The 24,890-nt window shown below is 31.1% G+C and overlaps 2 protein-coding genes across 2 annotated transcripts; one reads left to right on the plus strand and one right to left on the minus strand.

Annotated features, from left to right (window-relative positions):
• Nucleotides 1-11,226: 11,226 nt before the first annotated feature.
• On the minus strand, nucleotides 11,227-14,452 carry LOC18588877 (oxoglutarate-dependent flavonoid 7-O-demethylase 1-like). The gene is made up of 4 exons (XM_007013574.3): nucleotides 14,090-14,452; nucleotides 13,448-13,695; nucleotides 12,370-12,694; nucleotides 11,227-11,710 (listed from the first exon to the last, which is right to left on the minus strand). The coding sequence occupies exons 1-4, from the start codon at nucleotides 14,342-14,344 to the stop codon at nucleotides 11,468-11,470; spliced, it is 1,071 nt and encodes a 356-aa protein (XP_007013636.3). The 5' UTR covers nucleotides 14,345-14,452; the 3' UTR covers nucleotides 11,227-11,467.
• A 9,228-nt stretch (nucleotides 14,453-23,680) lies between these two features.
• Nucleotides 23,681-24,888, plus strand: LOC18588878 (uncharacterized). The gene has a single exon (XM_018126413.2). It carries the CDS (start codon nucleotides 23,762-23,764, stop codon nucleotides 24,506-24,508), a length of 747 nt encoding a protein of 248 aa, XP_017981902.1. The 5' UTR covers nucleotides 23,681-23,761; the 3' UTR covers nucleotides 24,509-24,888.
• Nucleotides 24,889-24,890: the final 2 nt, after the last annotated feature.

Here is a 24,890-nt window from a genome sequence, read left to right on the forward strand (position 1 = left end):
AAAATTTTTAAAAAATAAAGACAAAACTATAAAATTTATGAAAAACTCAAAGAGAAATTGCAAAATTTGAAACCTTTGAAGGGGGGCGGGGGCCATACTAGCCTCCGCCTATCCTCATCTTTATGCCGTGCTGTCCTCATTCACCAATATTTACGTTCACGGTACGAGGCTTTGGATTTTTAAGCCTTTCTGCAAATCAAACACCTAATATTTTAAAGATTTGATTGTTTTGTATAATTTGACCGTGTCAATATTGTAGTAAAATATACCACAGATTAAAGATGTGTAGACGAAAGATCTAGCCTGACCTTTCCCTTCGTTAGAAAAACAAAAAAAAAAGAAAAACACTCTTATGCTAAATTCTATATTTCCTTCCTCTCATTCGTGTATATGGGTTCAAAGCGGTTAATGATTGTATTGCACTATTTCAGTATTTCACCTTTTAAATGATTATATTTTGCATGAAGTAGACATCCTACTCGATTTACAAATACTGATGGTCTGTTAAAGATAGTGGAGTAGTTGTTAATAGGGGTGAGCAAATGGATGGCTTAAATAATTTGGTCCGTCATACTTAAAGATTAAATAAACTAAATATTTCTAAAAAATAGATCAAAATCGATTAAATATAAAAAACGACCAAATTGATCAAATACAAAATTAGTTTAATTGGTTTGGTTTTAGACCAATAGATTAAAATTTTATCATATTTTTAACAAATTATAATATATATAAATTATATATGAATTAAGTATAGGTATATATATAATATAATATATATGAAATTAATGACACAATTTATATATTATAATATTTTAATTTTTATATCAAAATTTGTATAAATAATAACTAATTATAAACAATATGTTATAAAAACTATGGTGATAATTAATAAAGTTATTAAGTGTAATCATATAAATAAAATTTATTATAAGTTATAATAATACATATATATATATAATGTTTATACAATTATATATATATTCATAACATTTTATATTATGAAACATTACTAAAGTGTAATAATTATAACATATTAATATGTAAGATATTACTATCATCGATTATAATATTAACATATAAGTTATATCATTTAAAATATATAACTTGTAATTTCATATTAATACAGATTTATAAATAAATATATATAACTAAAATTAAATTGCTATGATTATGATTTGTATGTGTACATATAATAAACTAATATATGTTTAAGTATAATATTAATTAAGTTTATTATCAATTCTTCTTAATATATATAAAAAAATATTATATATATTAATATATATCATATATTATAAAAAATTAATTTGGTTTTTTGAGTAGATTGGTCTAAAAATTTCAAAATCAAGAACTAACCAAAAAACGAACTAGATCAAATATTTTGGATCAATTGATCCAATAAACCAATTAGACCAAACCATTTAACCCAAATCGTATTTGATTTTGGTAGAGAATTTATCTAATTTGGTTTTGTTCACCGTTAGTTGTGAAGGAATACAAAATGTGTCAATAATATGATCAGAGAAAAAAATGAATTTACATATCAAAGAATTCTATAACTTAACCCAAGCAATCTCGAAAAACCAAATATTTATATGTTAAATTTATATAGAATTTAGTTGAATTTAATTTGAACAAAACAAACTATGAAGTTAAAATAATCAAAACAAATTTTATGAAATCTATTATTTTATACACCCATTATAAATGTATAATTAAAAAATTAATAATCAACATAATTAATACATGCAAATATTCCTACAAGAAATTTTAGTTTTAGTTTTTTTTGAAAAGTGAAATTTTAATTTTAATAATAAAAATTCATTTGTTAATTTTAACAATATTGCAAACTTTATCCTTTTGGCAACATAAAATGTATTATGTTGCAATAGGTTATTATAAACTAGATTTTGCTATAAAAAATTAACAGAAATTGTTGCAATTACTTTTGCAACATGATAACTCTATTTCATAGTCACATTTTAAGTATTAAATTAACTAAGTTCTTGATATTTAGGTTCAGAATTAAGTGTTTTTAATTGTTTTTCTTAGTTTAATTTAAATCATGTTGAGTTGTTTTAATCTAAGTTGTTTTATTTTAATTTTATGTTAAATTACTTTTAGTTTAGTATTGATTTAGTTTTATACTTTCGTAGGTATACAAATAAAAAGGCTTCAATTGTTGAAGAAGAGTGTATGAATGGCCAGTACTTCTCTCGTATATGTTTAAGTATTTTGAACATAATTCTTATTCTAGATATTCAATTGATGTGATTCTTCGGCCATTAGAAAGCTAAGAGATAAAACTATAACTTTCATTTTACCACTTTACCCAGTTCAGCCCAAATTGAGGAGAAAATGGTGTCCCAAGTTGAATGAGTGTAGTAGAGTGCATAATGGAGACAGTAGGTGTGGCACTGCAATGCTAGAAGAAGTGAGGTTGCAGCATCAGAAGGATGAAATGCAAAATATATATATATATATACAAGTGCGGCACCATAGTGTCAGGAAAGTGAGGCCACAGCACCGCATCGATATCTCTGGAAAAGGCTCTTCCGAACTTTACAAAAATTAGGTTTTTTAGGAGGCTATAAAAAGGCAAGAAAAAAAGATTGTTAAAGATTGAAGATTGAAGATCCAGTAAATCTTTATTTTTCTATTATTTTCTTTTCTTCTTTGTTTTTCTTGAATTATTACTATGGTTAAATTTCTTTGGATTAAGTTTTTTCATTTAGCATGAACTAAATTTTTCTATTTAGGACTGTAATTGAACTTAACATGTAGTTTGAATTTTTAATTTCTCTCTTGCTTATGATCAATGGAATAAGTTTTGTTTATTCCAATGTTATGTTTAATACTTCTGATTGCTTAATACCAATTAGATTGATTTGAAAACTTAAATACAACTTGGAAAAGGGACTTTACTGTAGATCATGGATGGAATAGTATAAGTTCAAATTTATTAAGTAGATTGGGTAATTTGATTTGCATATAGGATATGAATGTACCTATATATCTTATATAGCCAAGATTAGAATTTGAGCTTAATGAGTTTGTCTTTAATGCAATTCTCATAAGAATATAGTGAATTGGTTAAGATAAATATTTTTATAAGAACATCATAAGAGACTTATAAATAATTTGAAAACTCTAGGTTAGTAATTCAATCCATTTAGTAAGTTAAGAGAGAGATAAAATTCAGATGAAGTGTTGAGAGATATTATAATCCTAAGCTTATTTATTGATTAATTTTTCTAGTTAAGATCTATCATCAAATTTTACATTCAGTTTAGCTATTATTTAGTTTTTTTTAGTTTTTCTTTTAGTTAATCACTTTATTTTGGTTGTTTAAACAAATTAGGTTGTGATAATTTTTTTTTTTATAATTGGGGGAGGGGGGATTCGAACCCTAGCAAAGTTGGTACAATTTTTTGTGAAATTCAATGCTTTCTTTATTATTATATTACTTGTTAACGATATGTGCATTTACGTGGTAAATCCGACAACATAATACTACTATTTGCTGCATCTTGCAACAATTTATATATTGTTGTATAAACATTTTCGTAATAGAAAAGTCTTGTGTTGCAAAAGATGTTGCAAACTATATTCTGCAGCAAAATATGTAAAGAAATTGTTGCAAATATTTTTGTGAAGAACAATTATTTGCACACCTTGTAAAATTATATAAAATTTTTGTTGTTAAATTCATATTTTCATAGTGTGCGTCAATTGGATAAATTTATTAACAAAATTTAAAAAAAATTTTACAAAATTTAAAAATTTTATTGGTCATATATAAGATAATAATCTTTTTTTTTTTAAAGATAAGTTTATTTTATTAGAAAGGCTAGCAGCTAAGCATAGCTGTTTGGCTTTTTGCTTAGATATGTAATAAAAGAAGAAAAGCAAATCTCACAGCAACTAATAATATCTAGATTTTGGATTTATCTAGATATATCAACATGCGACACAGAAGTCTATCCACTCTATTATGTTATCCAATTTAGAACAACTACATGTCCAAGAACGCACCAATCCACTTGCTGAAATCACAATTTGAGCCATTTTGGTGTAGCTTTTTTTTAACTTAAAAACTATTATGAAACTCTTATGAAATTAATAGCTTTTAAAATTAAATTAAAAATATTTGATAAATTTACTTTATAAGTCATTTTTCATAGATAAACTGTTTAGCAAAACAATTTATATAAACTCTAATTTTGGTTAAAATTACCATAAAAGCTATTTTGTTACGGAGTGTTTTGTTCTTTTTGTTTTAGTAGTCTTTGTAAAGAAAAGTAGAAGAGAGGGAGATCGAAATTTGCGTTGGAGATGAGTGATTTGCAAAGAGAGGGAGAGGAGAGGGAGATCGATTAAGAGAGAAGAGAGTATTTTTTAAAAGAATGATATTCAGATTATTTTTAATAAATGAGAACATTTTTGGAATAAAGATAAAAATTTTCATGAAAAACTAACATGTTTAAAAAAAAAAAAAAAGAGAAAGCTCCTTTATGAAGCTTTTCTAAAAGTTCTTTTTTTTAGACTTTATTTTTAAAAAAAAAAATTATTTTTTTCTTTTAAAAGTTTTTCAAAATCTTATTTAACCTGACTTCTACTTTTAAGAGATAAATAAATTAAAAAAATTGAGTCAAACAAGCACTAACAATAACAACAACAATTACTTTTTATTAGCATTCAGCCACTAGAGTTTCACCCCTTCAACATTAATTTGCACAAGAATTTCATCTTTGTTCAGACTTTAGAAATTTGTATCCAATTCAAACAAATCCCCACCGTCCAAACAACCACCTAGCACGGCACTGCTAATCAAAATATAGAACTCTACCTTAGGTGGAGTCCACTCTATAAACTCAACTATTTAATCTTCATTTGAAATTTGCCTTTCTGAATGCCTCTAAACTGCCAATATCATTCAAAGTCGCAATTATGCAGCGGTACACACAATGCATCCCACTTTTGGTAAAGATATCCCCCAATACACATAAGTGTATATCAAAGCTCGAACCACTTAGCATTTTAAGGGAACATTCTACTTAACTCCATAGCTCTTTGTACTCACCATGAGTTATTTTCCACTACGAGACCAATCTTCAAACTCTCCATATACACTAGCCATTTCCTTATTTTTCAAGGAGTATCTTTAGAGTTATTTGCTCGAGTCAATTTCAATTCACAAACCAGACATGTGGAGCCTTTTGTCACTTGGATATATCAAAAAAGCTTCTCTAATTGCCAATAATTCTACTAAATTAAAATCTCCTAAATCAATTGACTTTCAGAACAAAGCTTTAATTACCACATTGTTATCTCGCAAAATTTCTCTAATTCCAGCCTCACCATTGCTTCCAGAAGAGGCTCCATCAACATTTAATTTCAGCCAATCTATCGGTGGAGCCACCCACACTTATTCCGGGCCTATAGTTTTCTCTTCTTGTATATTTTGCACATTAGATGGACATCAAAATATTTTCTCTGTTGAATCAATCATATTAGGCCACTTAGCTTTCACCCGCACGACAATACGTAACTTAATAAGATCATATACTTGGTAAACATCCCGAACTTTGTCTTTGAACACTATATCATTACGAAATAACCACAACGAGCATGTAATTGTAAAGAAGGCTAGCAATCTAACATTTTGTTGTTGTCCTTTATAGAAACAAACTAACCTCCAAAACAAGAAAAAACTATGGATTATTTGGTAAAACCTAATTGAGATACCACTCTGTACACCATAAATTCCTTTTCTTGCAAGATTTGATGCATGTAAAAAATAGATGTTTTATTGTTTCTCGACCCTGATTACATATTACACACAACATCTAATCATCACCAAGTAACCACTTTTGCAAGCTTCGTCTTAATCACAACCTTCTTCCACATTAATTTCCACATAAAGACCACCACCTGTATGGGGCATAATCCAACGAAACCTTTCCCCATAATTTTCCATTATCACATTGTAAATTTGAAGTAAGTTTACAAAATGATTTTAATGAATACATACTGTAGACACTAAAATCATAAACAAAAAAAATGAATTAAAAATAAATAAATAATAAAAATTAAAAAATAAAAATAATATATATAATATATATAATAAAAAGAAAAAAAAACTTGGTAAGAGAATTAAAGAATTTAGTCAAACACAGTGTCTACGTCTTTGCACTATTTCGAATTTCCGAAATGTGCAAAGAGGGGCAGCTGTAGACACTAAAATCATAAACAAAAAAATGAATTAAAAAAAATAAATAATAAAATAATAAAAATTAAAAAATAAAAAAGAAATGAAAAAAGGAGGGAGAGAGGTACGACTGGCAAGGTGCGTCCCCTCACCCTGCCAGACGCGAAAAATTCACGTTTGGCAGGATAGTGGAACGTGCCCCCCCAATGCCCAAGAACCGAGTATAAAGGGGAGGGGGCACTATAGCAATCGAAAAGGGGGGATCCTGCAAGCAAAAGAAAACAAGCACAACCAAAAATTCCTAAGTCTCTAGCAGCCACAACAATCCACACAAAAAAAAAAACCAAGAAAGATACATCAAAAAAAGATACCAAAAAATCAAAAAATGCGTAATGAAAGGAGGGGAAAGCGGATCGGTAGAGAGAGAGAGAGTGAAAAGGGGCTCGGGTTTGCGTCGGCAGGAGAAGAGTGAGAGAGAGGAAGCCCGACAGGCGCTGGATCTGGTGCTTGGGTTGCCACCGGTTAGCGTGGGTAGAGAGGAGAAGAGTGAGAGAGAGGAAGCCCGACAAGCGCTGGATCTGGTGCTTGGGTTACCGCCGGTTAGCGTGGGTAGAGAGAGAGAGAGAGAGAGAGAGAAAAGCCGGCGTTGGATCTGGTGCTTGGGTTGCCGCCGGTTAACGTGGGTAGAGAGAGAGAGAAGCCGACGTCGGATCTGGTGCTTCGGTTGCCGTCGGTTAGCGTGGGTAGAGGGAGACAGAGAAGCCGGCGCCGGATTTGTTGCTTGGGTTGCCGCCATTTAGCTGGTGAGATCTTAGAGAGAAGGTAGAAAGATTTGTTTCTAGAGAGAGAAAACGGTGAAGGAAATGAAGAAGAGAGGAGGAAAAGAATGGTTTTATACTTAAGGCTTTGTGGTAAAACGGCGTAGTTTTGGGAGAATTCAAAAAAAATAGAAAAAAACCCTTCCCAGGCGTTCGAAACGACAGAGTTTTGATCTTTGAAGGAGACTGCTAAAGTGGGCCGACCCAAACCCAAGAGGAGTCATTGGTTTCCTTGGACGTTGGGCTTCAATAGTCCAAATTCGGTATGGACTCTTTTGGACCTTACTGTTTTGATTGCTATTGTATTATTGGTTTATTGTTCATTGGGCCATTTAATTTTAATTAATTTAGTTTTTGGGTTATTTGCCTATTATATTTATTGGGCCATTTATTTTTAGTATTAATTCTAATTTAGGTCTCTAAATTTTAAAAAGGCTTGCTTTTAGTTTAATTCAAGGTCACTAATCAAAATAATGACTTATTATTTAGATAGTACCGATAATGGGATGATTGGTCGGGGACGCGAGAAGTCGTAATCTCGGGCTAATTTTCCCTAGGTTCGAAATCCGAATTAAGGCTCCACCAGTACGATGGGAAGGCCTCGATTTCGAGATCTCGAAATTTTTAATAAATAAAGAATTCGACTATACAAAAAAATTAATTACTTAATAAAAATAACAAATAAATAACAATAGATTAAAAAAAGAGGATAAAAATAATAAATAAAAAAATAATTCAAATATACAATAAAATAATAAATTTATAAAAAATGCAATATAAATAAAAATTAAATAATAATAAATGATAAAAAAATATATAATAAAAAATAATAATAAAAAATCTAAAACAACAACTAATTTAAAACTAAGCATTAAATATCAAGTGGCACAAGCTATGAATTAATAAATATTATAAAAAAAATACGAAGACAAAGATAAGAAAAAAAAAGAATTAAATATAGATATATAAAATAAGGTTTTAGGTTTTAGGCTTGGATAAAAGATTGTTTACGAAAAAATATAATAATAATAAAAATATAAAAATATAAAATATATATATATACAAAAATATAAAAATATAAAATAAAATAAAAAAATGTAAAATTTGTGTCATTAAAGTAACATGGAATCATAAACAATTTATCTAATTATAAAAGGAAAATATAAGAGTAACTTAAAATAAAAAATGTAAAGTATAAAAAATAATAATTAGAAATGAAATAGAAAATATGATAATAAAAAATAAAATAAAATAAAAATAATAATTAATAACTAAAAAAATATATAGATAATTGCATTAGCATAGCATATATATATATTGCATCATACATATCATTGCATATAAATATTTCTATTTTCGAGTTTAAACCCCGATGATGGGATTTTTCGAGGATCTTGCGAAGACGGGTATTCCTCGAAAAGTTCCTTAGGTGAAAAGGTGTCTCCGGGTCCCACCAGTATGATGGGAGGGCTCGAGAGACATCTTTAATAAAAGGCTTTCACCCGAATTAGGTTCATTATGCACGAAAACATTATTTTTAAAGAAAAACGTACGATAACTCCGATGATGGGAATTATTCGTCAAATTTTCGAATGTGAATTTCTCGGATAATTCCCTAGGTGAGAGAATACCCCGAGTCCCACCAGTATGATGGGCGGATTCGAGAAAATATCCTCGATAAAAAGTTATTCGTCCGGTATTTTTTTCACGCCATGCATCTTGCCTCGCATTTGCATCCCATTTTAGGTCAAATAGGAGATAAATATAAGTGAATAATAACTAAGAAAATATAGCTAATTTAAAAATTAAAGCCTAATAGGATAATCTAAGAATGGTACCATTTATGGAACGGGCGTCCCGAGGGTGCTAATCCTTCCCCGGGCGTAACCGTACTCCCGAGCCTAGATCTAGAAAATCGTAGACCAGTTTAAGGTTCTTTTCGGTGGACTTAAAATTAATTTAAGTTTTCATCGATTAGAATCTAGTTAATAGGTGGCCAATCGCACCTAGTAAAAAAGATTGGTGGCGACTCCTAGTTTATTTTTTTAGTGAGTTTTCACATTCGCGTCTGGCGATCGGGTTCTCGGACCCGCACGTTATGACACATACCATTAGGCGTAGCTTTCCAAATCACCTTGTAAACTTTCATTTAAAGTATGCTATCAAAGATAGCACCAAAATCCCGCCCATTGTTGAAATTTTCAACTAAATAATTAACATCCTAGCTCAATCTTCCGTTACCAAACTCTATTGGGCTAAACACAATAATCACATAATTTGCCATCCTTCTCGACTCCTAAGGCAAAAATTCTTGGAAACTCCCTTTTGAGAATCAAACAATCCACCCATTCATCATGCCATAAAGAGATTGATTTTCTTCACTTACAATAATGCTAATGTTAACTAAAACCTACAAAAAAAATTTTGTTAGTAGGCATAAATGGAGATACAATATTTTTCCAAAGGTTTGAGCATTTATTAGTGACACCTACTTTAAGTAACAAAGCACATGGATTATAGCCATTCTTTGTTATCAAGATTTCTCTCTATAAACTATCTTGTTCATTACCAAACCGCCACAACCATTTAGTAAGCAAGGCCTTATTTCATATTTCTAGATCAATTAACCCAAAACCACTTAATTCTCTATAATTGCAAACTCTGTCACATTGAACATAGTGAACACCACCATTTGTCTATTTTCAGGCAAGTGGAATTTTCTTTGAATCTTATCCAATTCGTGCTTAATCCTTGAGGCATTTTGAATAATGACATGAAGAAAATAGATAAATTGCTCAACACCGATTTCAACAAAGTAACACGACCTCCGAGTAATAGTAGTTTAGAGTTCCATCCCGCCAATTTCGTCTTGAAACGCTCCACTAATGGTTAATAAATTTTCAATGAAGCTTGGCTAGCGCCCAAGGGCAAACTCAAATACATAGATGGTAAAACATTCTCTTTACAAAGAATTTGGGCAACCCATTCACCCAAGTCCATAGAATTGACCCCCACTTCTATTAAATTTCTTTTGTAAAAATTAATCTTCAACCATGACACAATCTGAAAGCATTAGAGAACTCGTTTCAAATTAAGCAAAATTCACTATAAATCCTTTTATTTTGATAATAAATTCAAACATGAAGAATGGGTGAATAACCTTACAAATTCTTTCGATTTGGATTAATTTTTTATGGAGGAAAGAAACACCACAATAAAACAGCAATGGCTGCGGCAACTATCGGCAGAGCTAGCAGAGTCGATTGACAACCAAAAAAAACCCTAAATTCTTTTTTGAGTTGAAGAAGACAATCCAAGAGATTGGATTTTATAGATAGTATAAAAAATTTTGTGTAACAACGTTAGTATTTTCTTTTATTTACTTAAAACAAATGTAGTGAGGCAAATAAAAGGCTCTCACTATATCCTTAGAAATTCACTCTCGTTTAGTAGAAAGGGCCAAACCAGATGCTCACTAATTTATTGAAGAACTATTTTCTCTATTTATACTTTTATATTTAGTTATTTTTCTTTACAGTTAATTACATTTTCAAGTTTTATGTAATGAAAAAATTTACTAAACCCTGCATTGTGAGGACTGTCATGGCCCTCACAAAATCCACAATGTCATTGAGTGTAATAAATCCAATTTAGTAAGAGACAATTTGACTCCCCTCAAAATAAGAAATGAAAGTAGTAAAAGTCATTTAACTAAGACCTTAAAGATGCATTCATCTCTTCAACTAAAGGGACAATTAACATGACCATTTTGAGAGTGTCAAATTTGAGCCCACAGTAAAAACTACTTCCTACGAAAGCTATTTAGTGGTCTTCAGTAGAAAAGGACTTATAGTGAGGGTCAGCACGCAGCCCTCGCGAAAGTCCTCATTATAACACACTTTTCTTGTAGTGAAAATTATTACGGTTTCTCTGTTTTTCTGACATATATAAGAAAATGATGTATTCTACACTTTACACATTTTCAGTTTGTAGCTCCTATTAATCAAGAAATTATATTCCTTTCAATTCCAATAATGCTTTGGATTCTAACCATTCTAATTGAATCAAATCAACAAGTTTATTGGTCTTACCCTATCAGCTGCTAAAGATTGTGTTGAAGTCTTTTGCTGCCAAAGTATATCAGATTGCTTGAAAACCACAAAACGAGCTGCTTTGGGGTTTATCTCAATCTCGTTTCTCGTCGTATCAGGTTTTGATTTTTCTTAGTGAAAATATATGGGATTACAATTTGAAGAAAGGCAACAAAGAAAGAAAAAAGGAATTACAGCCGTGCCTGGGCTTTCGAAAGGGAGAGCCTAGTGGCTCGAATTTATTTCTATCTAATTACGTCTCATCCTAAATTACCACTGGAGCTAAACTTAATTGACTTCATTCCTTCAAGACCTGGGACTCAATCAGTTTTAATTTCCTGGGTTTATACCCTTAAGACATCAATATAAGATTTCCCACGAAGCTCACGAGAAAATAGTCCCCTGAAGTAGTCAACAACACCTATTCTCCGGAACAACGCTGGAGTTTGTGGTGTGATAAGGCTTGGTGCTGTACCCATATCTCCTTCCAGTTTGGGGCTGTAAAACGTAGCGATGGACATCCTTTCTTTCCTTGAGTTCACTGTGGCACGATGCTCAATGCTACGGTAAATCCCATTGGAAACAATCTGCAAAACAGAAATGGGATCCAACCACAAAAGTTTGGGTGCAATCTGTTCAGGGTTCAAAGTTTTGCGTCTAAGTTGTGTTCTAGAATTTGGTATTCTTTTATGGAGACCAAAAATTGTTAAAAGCAAAATGCATATACTCTTTGCTCAAGATGATAAAATAAATAAATATAATATATTTTATGGAAAATATAATATATAATTTTAAAAATAATTGTTATGTGTGATAGTAGATTAAATCATTTGTTTAATTCATTACTTAAAAAATATATAAAGATTATAATTTTTAATTATTCTTTGCTTTTATATTTAAATATGCTTTTTATATTTTTCTTTCAAAAATAAAAACGAGTAAAAAATGAATACTACCCATTGTACAAGTTTCTCATGCCCGAACCTGGTTATTATACCATGGAAAATCTCCTGCTAAACAAGCTGGACGTTTAGAATGACACACTAGTTGTCGAGACCAATAAAGTCACTTTTCAAAAAAAATTTTGGAAAGCGAAGAGGAAGAACTTACCATTTGTCCTAGTTTTGGGTTCAACTCTGGATAATTTCAATAGCTCAAATAAATAAATTATGATGTTTAAATTATTTTTTGTATGCTATCTTCCACATACGAGAATTTGAGTTTATAGACTTTAGCTTATAATTACCTCTAGAATGTCTCCAATATTGATCACAAAAGCATTTGGGAGAGGTTTAATAGGAATCCAAGCCCCATCTTTTCTTATTTGGAGGCCTTCCATCTCATTGATTTGAAGTAGAATGGTTAGGCCAACAGCATCAGAATGAGAGTTGATGCCAATTGCATGCTCTGGCTGTGGACATGGAGGATAATAGTTCATCCTCATCCCTTGATGCCCTTCGTCAAACAGAATTCTCATGTCATTAGGGTCCATCTTTAGAGCCTTTGCCATAAGGTCAAGCATGTTGATGGCAAGATTTTTCAATTCTGTTGAATAAGCTTCCAAGGCTTCCCTGCAATCAAGTATTAGAAAGAGATACCTTATCATGATCAAAGAAAATCCAAGGCTTTATATCAAGTCTTAGCTACGGATTAAAAGAAAGTTTATTTTATATTGCTTTACTTTATAACTTATAATTGAGTATTTAACTTAAAATCAATTAACAATAAAAGAAAAAGGTCTAAATTGAATATAAAATCACAAAAAAAATACAAGATTTAACTTATTTGAGATAATTACCTAATCTGTGAGTTATAGCAACCCAAAATCTGAGATATTTTGTGCATGGAGAGAGCCTACTCTCCTTTAAGATATATAAACACAACTTTTCAAAAAAAAAAAAGGACTTATTTGAGATAACACCACTTAATACTCCCCCTAAGGTCCACTACTAACAAGTGAGACAAATAGATCTACTACGTGGACAAACTCATAAGAGGCAATAAGCAATACAAACATAATGAATATGGACTCTAACATCATATTAAATATTCAATTCAAAATTAATTGACAATAGATAAAGAGGCTTCACTTAAATATATAAGATCATAAAAAATTCAAAATTTAACCGATATAAAATAATATCACTCAACGGTAACAACTTTTTTTTATTCGAGATAACAACTTTTAAATGGAAATATTCAAATTCTTAAATTATCAACTAGCCCCAATTGTACGTGTCTTTTATTGTTCCATTACGAAGGTACAAACTATTAATATGTCCTAGAAGTACCTTTTACCAAACAATTATTGAGAGAGAGAGAACCTGAGTGGGAGAGGGAGCTTAGGGAATAAATGTGGCTTTCTCAAATGTGTTGGGAGGGTGATCATATAAAACATGTCTCCCCAATTAAGCTTTTGCTCCTCTGAGACAACAAATGCCTGCCCGAATCCCTCAATATCCTCCGGTGTTTGCCAAAATTTCTTCTTCTCTTCCATTGTTAGATTGAAGAACCCTTCAATCTCCAGCTTCACTTTTTCCACCAGTGCAGTGCTCACTCCATGATTGATTAACTGCAACAAGTTTCCATCTATATTTGTTCAAACACAAAATTTCACAACGTTCAATCAAATCTCGGTTTGAGACATCCCTCATAATGAAGGAATTTTAATATATCGTTGAGGTATTTTTATTAATCAACTTTATTATTATCATCAATTTGTGCGATCTTGATGAAGATATAAAAATTTAAATGAAAAACATAATTATATATATAAAGATTCATCTCATATCAAACAAGAGTATGATTAATAAAATTTAATTTAAGAGTTAACGTGCAGTTATATTTGGAATCGAGACATTGCAAATTAACTGCTATCTATAATGGAATTGTATCATTTACAGATAGGGCCTGAACATAAATATTCAAGCCGCTAGATAAAGGGGAATATTTAACTAAATTAGTACCTGGAAGAAACCCCAATGTTTGCATGCATGGTGCAATTGCTCCAGCTCCGTATCCTTGAGATCCTTGGAATAATGTAGTTTTTGCATGTCAATGACAGGCACTTGGGCCAAACAAGAACTACTGTTGGATATGAAGGAAGGGTCTTCATCAGTGCGCACGTATTGAGGTGGAACTTTCACTAGTGGCTCCTTTGAAAGCTGTTGGACACAAGGCACCAAGAGAGAACCACCAAGCTTTGTTAACTGTGGTTCCATAGCTTAGAAAGTAGACACTCCTCTTTAGTTGGTTTCTCACAAATTTGAAGATGAACAAATTCTTTATGTTAATGCGTGTGCCTGAGCCTACATATATATTCAAGAGCATGACATATTTGACGCTACTTTTAGCTTTCACATTTTGTTCATGGTCCGCCAAAAGCTTTTAAGCTTGACTACGCATTGATGTGTTTTTAACTTTTTGCCACCATATATAAAAGCTAAAAAGTTGTTTTTGTGATTATGATGAATCAGCATTTGCGTCTGGCTGCTCGCCAAAAAGTATACAGAGTATGTGGCAAAATGAAACACGCAGCAAAAAATAGAGAGAGACAATATAGCTATCCTAGCTAAAGAGCTCTGACTTGGTCAAAAACAAATTTGTTTTCGCCACTGTCCCATCATTTGCAATTTACCTCACAAAAATTCCTGTTCAACCGATTCCTTTAAGGTTTTATTTGTTGGAACCTCTTTTATAATGGCTGGAAATCATGCAAAAATACAAACGGAACACTTCTGTCGGTAAATGATTGGGAAAGATCTTTTATCCACAAAAATTATCCTTCGGTAAAAATTTTCATGATTTTAATTTAAAGACGTTAAAGATTTTTTTCGTCAACTTTCCAACCAATTGGTATCTATTCTGTGAGAATTTGGTCGTAAAGTTGTAGTAAAAGGCTAAATAGAAAGTCTGTACCTTGACGGATGTTTTCTAAAAGATTTCATTCGCTTAGGAAAAAAGAAGATTTTTTATTGTGTTCTTATTATTATTATAATAAAAAATAATGGTCTATAAACTATCCTTCTTTGCAAATTTTTTAGAATCAGAAATTATGTAAAAACGTAAATATTCATTTTGGTAGGAACAAATAAATTAAGAAAAAATTCTTCTTATTTTTTAAATAAGACTACACAATTTTAAAATGATTTTTTAAAAAAAACATAATCCTCTAATGAAGTTTCACAAGTAAAAAAAGAAAAACTCCATCAATAAAGTTGCACAACTTTAAAAACCTAGATGCTCCCCTAATGAGGTTTGATGACTTTGAATGAAAATTAAAAAAAAAAATACTCCTCAATAATCACAACTTTAAACGAATTAAAAATATATATATACTTCTTCTAGTGTCTTCATGACTTTGTAATAATTTTAAAAAAAAACACTCCTTTAAAGAAATTTCGCAGATTTAAAAGAATTAAACCTACAACTCTATTTACAAGCTCACTAACTTGCCCACCAATAAACTCTTTCCTCTTAAAATTCTTGCCCAAAATATCTTCTTTTCTTGTCTATCAAATAAACTTGAATATCAAGCAATATCTTCCAATAAATCAAAAAGTTTATCCAAATCTTTTGAGATTTGAATAGTAATTTCTAATAAATATAAAATAGAAGGATATGAACTTGTGATATGTAAGAAGACATATTCATGATTAGACTTTGAAATTTAATTTTGGATTCCAATTTAAATTTTGAAATGAGCATGATATAATTCAAAAAAATTTAAATAAGTTTTTATATTTTTATTGTGTTCAATTAAGTTTTTATATATTTAGTTTAAGTCAAATAAATTTTTATATTTTTTATTTTAAGTCAAATAAATTCTTATAATTAATAAATAATTTTATCAAAATATCATATGACGTTGATGTGATATATTAAAATATTATAATTGATTACAATATGACATGTTGATATATTATAATTGATGATGACATGATAGATTGATTTAAAATAATAATACGATCATATAATATTTTTTATAATTCACGTCAATGTCATGTCAATGTTATGTAAATATAAAATAACAAGTAATATTTTATTAATAATAATTAATTAATTATTAATTATAAAAATTTATTTAATTTAAAATAAAAATATGAAAATTTAATTAAATGTAATAAAAAATAAAAATCTATTTAAATATTTTTAAATAATTTAAAATTTTATTTAAATATTATAACTTAATTAATTATGGAATCCAAAGAGTGTAAATATTTGTCACCTCGAGCATGGTAACCTCAAATGAAGGGAATAAATAATATTAGCTGGTGAACAAGATTGGAGGCGTTTTTCCCAACACATCAAATCATTCACGTTCTAAGATTTAGACATCCATGCGATGTGAGTACAATATAATTCCGTGATTGAGCACTTCTCTGCTCCTTGCTCGTTCTTTTGTCGCGTACGGCGTGCGCAAGCACCACGTGACACATTCACTAGGAGTGTACCATGCGGCAGGGAAGCCCTATTTATTGGTATTTTTGATTGAATGCTAACCCTTGGGTAGGGAAGGCCAATTTTAATTATTAATTAATAAGCGCATGTTCATTTGGACCAAATAAGACTTGTCAACTTCCATCTATGAGAGTTTTTCATTTTTCACATTGGATTAGATTTTATCTACAATCTAATACACCTTTCCTCATATTTATTTTTCTTCTTTTTGATATGTTCTAAAATGATTTTTGTTCTATTTTAAAAAAGTCACTTCCCCTTGGCTGAAGTAAGAAAAGCCAGAAATTTGAGAAAAGATCTTAGATAATTACTATATATGAAAGCACCAACTCCAAAAATGTAAATAGTAAAGGACATATAAACCTTTGATAATTTATCCTTAAATTCTTATTAAATTTAATATTTATTACTTTTTTTGTTTCCTTATTAAAATAAACTTTCCTTAATTAATATATAGCTTTGTTATTAAGTTAATTATAGACTACTTTTATTTATCTATTTTCTTATTAAACTTGAACTCTTAAATAAAGTTAAATATTCTTAATAAAATTTAAATTTAGCTATATAAAACTAGAATTTTTAGTCTACTGAACTATTAAAGAGTTTAAATAATTATTAGATTTACATAACTAGTTAAGTTTAATAACTTCTCTGTCCACTAAGGATACATGGTGGCCAACAAATATAAAAGAGAGGTTTTTCCTGATTAAAGAATTTCATCTTTTCACCTGCACGGAACCATTCTAGGAATTTAGGATGTAAACCAGTTTTAGATTTGTGTTTCTTGTTTTCTTGTGTTTTTCTTTCTACCAAATTCATGTATTCATATTATATCTCGATATCTATAATTTACGTTATTTATGATTAGAAGTAACATATAATCTTCATAAAACTGATCAAAACATAAAATCTTTACACAAACAGCCAAATAAGTTAAATGTAATTTTTTTTAATTTTGATATTTTGCTAAAAATAATCACTAATCACAAATACTTTCTTCATTGAAACTTCTTTTTAATGAAATGATAAAAATAACATTAAATAGACAATAAGTAACAATAAATATGTAATTATTTTTGGTATGAAACTTGTGACTCCTAATTACATTTATAAGTGATTTGGATTGATTTTTGGTATGAAAATTATGGCTCATAATTTCATTAATTATGAAATTAGGTTTTTGGGTTTAATATAATTGATTAATTTTTACTCTATTATTATTTTTGATTAACTAATTGTTTTCGTTAATAACTTATGAATGAATTATTTCATAAAAATGGTAAAATTATTTACTTGTATGTATCACTGAGATTTTCAGAAAAAAAAGTATGTGTCACTAATTTATTATTTTCCTATGGTATATTATTGTTAATCCTATGATATTAATTAATGCACATTTTTTTATTAAAAGCTCTCCGATTTGGTAAGTGATATAGGCCCATCAGGAACAGCCCACCCAAAATTTAATTCTGATGAAGCAGAGGTGGATCTCTCAAGCCCAGGCCCTTTGTTTTTTCCAGCAGAATCTAAGGGGCTTATGGGTGATAGGGTCCTCTTTGAACCCAGATATTCAACTGGATGTCGATGGTATGGGGTACCTGATGCTGCTATTGATGCTGTTATAGAAGGTGCTATGTCGTTACAGGGTGCTTTCTTCTCAATCTGTGTCTATATGGGGTGCTACTTCGCTGTTCTGTTCTGATCTTTTCATATTCATCAGACTTTGTATCATTTAGATACTTAATAAAATTGCTTCTGATTGAGAGAAAAAAACAACTAGATTAATGCTACTAAAATGCAAAAAAAAAATTCAAGACAATCACGTTGATATAGGTGTAGACACCTCTAAAATATATATAATAATAAAATAAATAATAAAATAATAAAAAAATAAAAAAAACAAAAAAAAAAAGAAGAGAGGTATGGCTGGGCGTATGCCCAGCCATCCCTTCCCCAACCACCATGAGTAACGGGGCTCTGGCTACTAACTCTTTAGTGCCAGAACCCCATTACCGGATTGTCTAGATTTTTGGACAACTCTATTTTTAAAGAAGGGGAGAGAGCAAAGCAAAGGGATCCGATTCATCTCCTGCAAAAAAAAAGCCATAAAAAAATTGAAACAAAAAAAAAACACAACAATTAACCCAAAAAAAAAGTCACAATCAAACACAAAAAATAGAGCAAAAAAAAAAGGAAGAGGACGAAGAGGGAGAGAGGTGAGAAGTCGGCGTAGGGAAGGAAAGAGAGGCGTCGGCGATGGGAGTGTTACGGCTGGGAGAGAGAGGAAGAAAGAGGAAGAAAAAAAGAAAAGCTTAAGGAGAAGATAGAAAGAGTGGCGGCAAGAGAGGAAAGTGAAGAGAGAGAAAAGAAAAGAAGCTTTTATACCTAGGTATAAAAGACCAAAACGGCGTCATTTTGAAGCAATTTTGGAAGCCAAAAACGATGCACATTGAAGAGGATTAAGTGGGCTGTTGCAGCAAGCTTGATTTCCTCCTTGGGCTAAGGCATACTTGGACTATTCAAGCTCAAACCAAAAAAACAATTGCAGCAGGCCCTTTGGGCTCAAACCGAATTGGAGGAGACCTTTGAAGCCCAGTGGAGCTTGAACTCATTTGGAGCAGTGGGTTAGTTACAACCCAATAGGTATTGGACTTATTCATTAAATAATGGTTTGGGCTTGAGTTATTGAAAGTAGTTATTTAATTTCTTGTTTAAGTGTTATAATAGTTTTATTATTTTTTGTGTTGTTTGAAATTTATGCATATGAAAGATAAAATATATGAAAGTTAAAAATGAAAATCTTTAATACAATAGATAGTAGATGTAGTAAATTAATAGATATGCATGTATAAATATATATATATAAACATATAACAAAAAATAGGAGAATGAACAAGGCAAAAAAATTATTAATTAATTAAATGGAAGATTAGAAAGTACTTAGTTTTTTTTAATATGTATAAAATAATTAATAAATAATAGAAATGGGTCTAAAAAATGAGAATAAATTATAATTAGTTGTAAAGGCAAGAGAAAATAAAATGTTCTAGGTATTTAGAAATATATAGAATGTACAATATAATATTAAATTAAAGTATTAAAAAAATCAAGTGGTTAATTTGAGTTAATCCAATAATAGAATTCTGCTTTAAAAATGGCAAAGAGTTGCCTCTTTCGGGTGGATGTTTTTTGGGTGCGAAGTTCGAGACAGATTTTCACCGAAGCGTTGGGATAAGTCCGAACTCTAAACTCTAATACCCGTTAAGTTAAATAATCGTTGTTAAAAAATGAGATATATATTAAAAAATAATAGATTTACATAATATTGTATTTGAACTTATATTAGTTAATTAGTTTAAATAAATATTACTAAATAAAGTTAATTTAATCGTTAAAGAAAATAAATTAATTAATTATTTGATAAGCTATATAATCAAGTAAAATATTAATAAAAAAATGTTAATTAAAGGATATGGATTTAAGTAGAAAGCAAAAATATATAAAAATAAATAAATAATCCATGAAAAAAAATAGATAATAATAAACATATAAACAAAATAATAAATTATTAAATACATAGTTGAGTGAATTATGAACCACTTAATTCAATAAACGCGTGCATGTAGACATCAGCATTTTATCCTGTCATAGCACGCCACATTTATCTTGCAAATGGTGCGGGAATTCCGATGATGGGATTTCCCCGAAGAGCTTGTAGAGACGAGTTCTTCCGGGGATATCTCTAGGTGAGGAGAATTTCGAAACTTCATCAAAGCGTTGGGATAATCTTCGAATAATTTTTCAATAAAAGATCACCGATCCCATTATTTAAAATAAACGAGTTATGACATCATTTTACGTTTGCATCACGTGTATACGTAAAACCAAATAAAAGATTCAGGCAATCAGTTTAATAAAAATTTAATTAATAAGTAGGGAATAAATCAAAAATAGGCTATAATAGGATAACTTAAGATTAAATGGTACCGTTCGTGGAACGGGCGTCACGGAGGTGCTAACCCTTCTCCGTGCGTAACCGCACTCCCGAATCCATCTCTAAAAAACGTGGATTAGTTCTCGTTCTTTCGATGGATCTAAAATTAATTTAGGACTTCATCGATTAGAATCTGGTTAATAGGTGACCAATCACACCTAGATAAAAAAAAGATTGGTGGCGACTCCTAAACCGATTTATTTTCGCCGACGTCTGGCAGATGGGTTCCCGGACCCGCGCATTACGACAATAGGAAAGAGCTTGAAGAAGGAATCTATGGACAAAAAATAAGAATGAAAAAGAAAAGTATTGATTGCATTAGAAATCGATACATTAGAAGACTTTAATATATTTTGTGCAAGATGAAACTCAAGTTGAGCATCTAAATTAAAAACTTATAAGATAAAGTCATAAAAGCATAAAACGAAGAATTTTTGTAAAATTTTTTAAGAGACATTCAGTTTAAAAACAGTTGATAAAATGAAAGAGTTTCTTTTATATTTAAAAATCCACGATACACTTTCTGTGGAATATATGATAAATAAGATGAAAATTATATGACTTATATCTTTATAGTATGAGTTAAATGATGAATTGTTTTTCTTTATTTTTTTTTTCATTTGACTTATACTGGATGATTGATTGTTCATCTAATAAAGAAATTAATTTAATCCAATTAAAAGAGATATTCCAAAATTAAAAGTACATTTCACTTCACTATCAAATAAATTTTATTTATTTATCAGAGTAAATTTCACTGCTGCTTATTAAATAAACTTATATCCTTCAGCTCATCCGAAACCAGTTAATAAGCATGCATGAACATGAAACATAATTTATAATAATTACGATTGCATTTAAACCGCTTTGGTGGACTCAGTAAAGATTGCAACTTGGAATTAGAAGAAGGTACGTGTGGAAAAGAATTTATCTAAATTCAAAGATAACAGTTAAGCCATAAATGAGTTAGATATGCCTCTTTCCTACGAAAACAAAACAGGTTGCATATAGTTTCCCAAGATCATGTTAGGTATATCTAAATCCTCAACATATTGACTGATCTTACAATCTCAAATCAAAATAATGCATCTCCCTTAAAAGCATGGCACCACTTTGACAATACTAAGTCAGATAATTGGTTCAGTGGCATACCTTTGGCTTTTTTTTTTTTTTGTTTTTATGATAATATATTATCAGATTTGCATGGCTTTTGGCTCCTCCAATAGCATATAGATTATAGACTATTTCTCTAATTACCATATTAAAAGGATTCTTGTTTTATTTGTTTGACTACCTTGCTTTCAGTTAACAAGATTTAGACTTTGATGCTACAGAAAAGGGAGAAAGAAAATAGTGATCAGATCCTTCGCAATTTTCTAGATAATGGTGTTAAAGCCAAGGGAAACATACATGCTATATTTAAATGCCTGGTGAATTTCCTTTGCTTCCCTATTTCCAGCTTTCCGCAGTCCGCACGAACTTTCCTTTCCCACAAAAAGACAGGCCATTGAAGAGCACTCACATTGCTGAATCCAATGCATTTTGACATCTACATAAGGATAGACCAAATTGAACATGGAAATGTTGGAAAAAAGTCACATGACTTTAGCTTTTCACATTTTAGTATGATTCAGTGCACCCAAAGCACACTACAAAGTTAATAATAAAACAAAGATAGAGGCATAAAATCTGATATGCTTTACCCACCCTATACATTTTTAGTTCCTTGTGATCCTGATTATGAATAGTGCCTTCTTACCTGCCTGATTATGAATTTATGATAGCAACACGGTCAAATGACTGCAAAAAAAAAAATGACTTCAACCAAAATATCCAGGCTTTGATTTGATGGATTGATGTATATACAAATGCCAGTGAGGTTTCCATATGCACAAGGCCTCCATTTTCAAACCTCATTCTTTGACTTTTCGGCCCTTTCACCAAGTTCATATATACCTGCCCACTTACCATAATGTTTTCCCACAAATACAGAGAGAAATATATAGATCACTGTGACACTCTTGTGACTTTTATATGATGATTAATGGCACAGCATTTTTTAGTAGGTTATAGAAATTAATACGTTTCAATGCCACCATTTTTCTTCGGCCTTCCAGCTTTTAAGCTTTATACTAATGGTAGTTAACAGTTCATTTTCACCCTCTAACTTGAAGTCAAGTTATGGAATGGTACCACTAACCCCAGAACTTTCAAGACGTTAGGTTGCGGAACAGAATCCATCTTAGTACAAAAACAATAAAAAATAAAAACTTATCCCTTCAGATTTTAATATGTTCTGAGCTAGGAAAGGTTAATTCTTAAAATGGTAATATATATCTTTGAGTATTTAAACCCTACTTAGCCTAAAGTTATTATGAAGGAACGGATCTTCCGAAAGCAGACCAGTGTAATGAGGCTAATTAGGTAGCTATAGGCTATAGCAAAGATTAATTTCTAACAGAGAGCGGTTGATGGATAGTTATGGGCCATATTTAAGCAGCCATTCCCTACCATCTTCATGGCAAAAGGGGGAAAAGTCATCCCACACTAATCCCTTTAGCCAATGCCATAGTCTTAACACCAATATGCCGTAGGTAGCATACTTTTTTCGACAAGGTTTTCAAGACAATCCTAAATGTTGAGACTCAAAACGAATATCCTTGTATATACTTACCAAATAATAATGAAATTTACATATCGTGATGAGGGTGATAAGATGAGTTATCGCCAACCATATACTAAAATCCAAACTATTGGAAGCCTAAATCCGAAGTGATATACTCTTCCTTTTCTTTTCTCTTTTTGAAGATATTGCTGAAATCAGACAGCCATGGACTAGCACATGCACCCGTAGTGCAACCAAAAAAAGGACAAAAGTTGATGATAATGCCCACGGGAAAGCTTACAATAAAAATACAAGGTGGGTAAGTTCCTATGGTCACATTCCACAATTTCGCTTGGTGTCCCTCTCGATTTCAACTACCATCCAAATTTCAATTAGAGCAGACAGAGAGAGAGAGAGAGATGAGCGAGATACACACCCACCACATTTACTTACTTTTCACCTTCTTATCTACTTGTTACATATACCCCCTAGGACCACACACACTCACATGCAACCGTCTTATAACACTACAAAGCTCCATTTTTTTGAGCATCCTATGGCATAAGCCAAGCACCAGCCATGGACTGGTACTCTTGGTTGTCGAAAAGTGCCCTTGAGCCCTCACTTATCTATGAGTATGGCCTTGCCTTTTCTCGCAATGAGCTCCAAAAGGAGGACTTGGCATACTTCAACCATGAGTTTCTTCAGAGCATGGGCATATCAGTCGCCAAGCATAGGCTGGAGATTCTCAAGGCTGCTAGGAAGGAAATTGGAGAATCCCCTAATAGCCTGTCCAAGCTCATTTTGGCAATCAACAAAACAAGAAAGTGCTTCAACAAGTATGTTAACAAGTTGGTTCATCATGAGAATAGCGCGATTAAGCCACTGCCGGAGCCGGTTCGTTATAGAGATCAGTGGAGAGGAGCATTGACAAGGAAGTGCAAGAGTGAGAAGGAGCTGAGGATAGAGCAGCCTGTGCTGAGAACCAGGAAGGTAGCAAAATCTGGTCCCCTGGATTACAGAGCACAAGACAAGTTGCTGGTCCCTCCTAGGAGCTTAAAATTATCAGGGCCTCTTGATAGAAAAATGCAGGAGAAGTTGGTGTTTAATTATAGGAGCCCCATAACATCTGGTCCTGTTGATATTGCTATGGCGCAAGAGAGGTTGATGCTCACAAATAGGAGTCCAAAACTGTCTGGACCTCTTAATTATGTAAGACCCCCAAGCCCGAAGGTTCATGCTGACTACAACAAGGAAAAGGCAGGTGGGGACTATGGCGATCAAACATTATGGGCAACCCTGTTTCAGGACATGAAACCCACTTGACTTGTCCATATGTCTTTCTTAGTTTTGTCTGGAAAGGTGAGATTGGTTTATTGAAATGTTTTATTCCAATCAGTGAGACAAGCCTTATATTGTCTGGTGAAAATTGCTTTTTATGCATGTGAATTTGATATAAGGTTAGGATGCCACAATATTAGCATCTTCAGATAGTGTTGGACAGTTTTTCTATCATCAACACGCATGCCATGGTTTATATTCTTTCTGAGTTCATGTATCTAAATTTTCAAGAATTATAGTATATGCTTTAAGATTTATGGTTTGTTAGGAGCTCTTTGAGTTTAAGATCCTACATACCGGCAAACTTTCATGCCTTGTACTGAAAACCATATTCTATAGAATGTGTGCTGCGAGCTTTCCTGGAACT

Source organism: Theobroma cacao, chromosome 9 (assembly GCF_053813885.1).
Source record: "Theobroma cacao isolate CCN51 chromosome 9, ASM5381388v1, whole genome shotgun sequence".
In the NCBI taxonomy this organism is placed as follows: domain Eukaryota; kingdom Viridiplantae; phylum Streptophyta; class Magnoliopsida; order Malvales; family Malvaceae; genus Theobroma; species Theobroma cacao.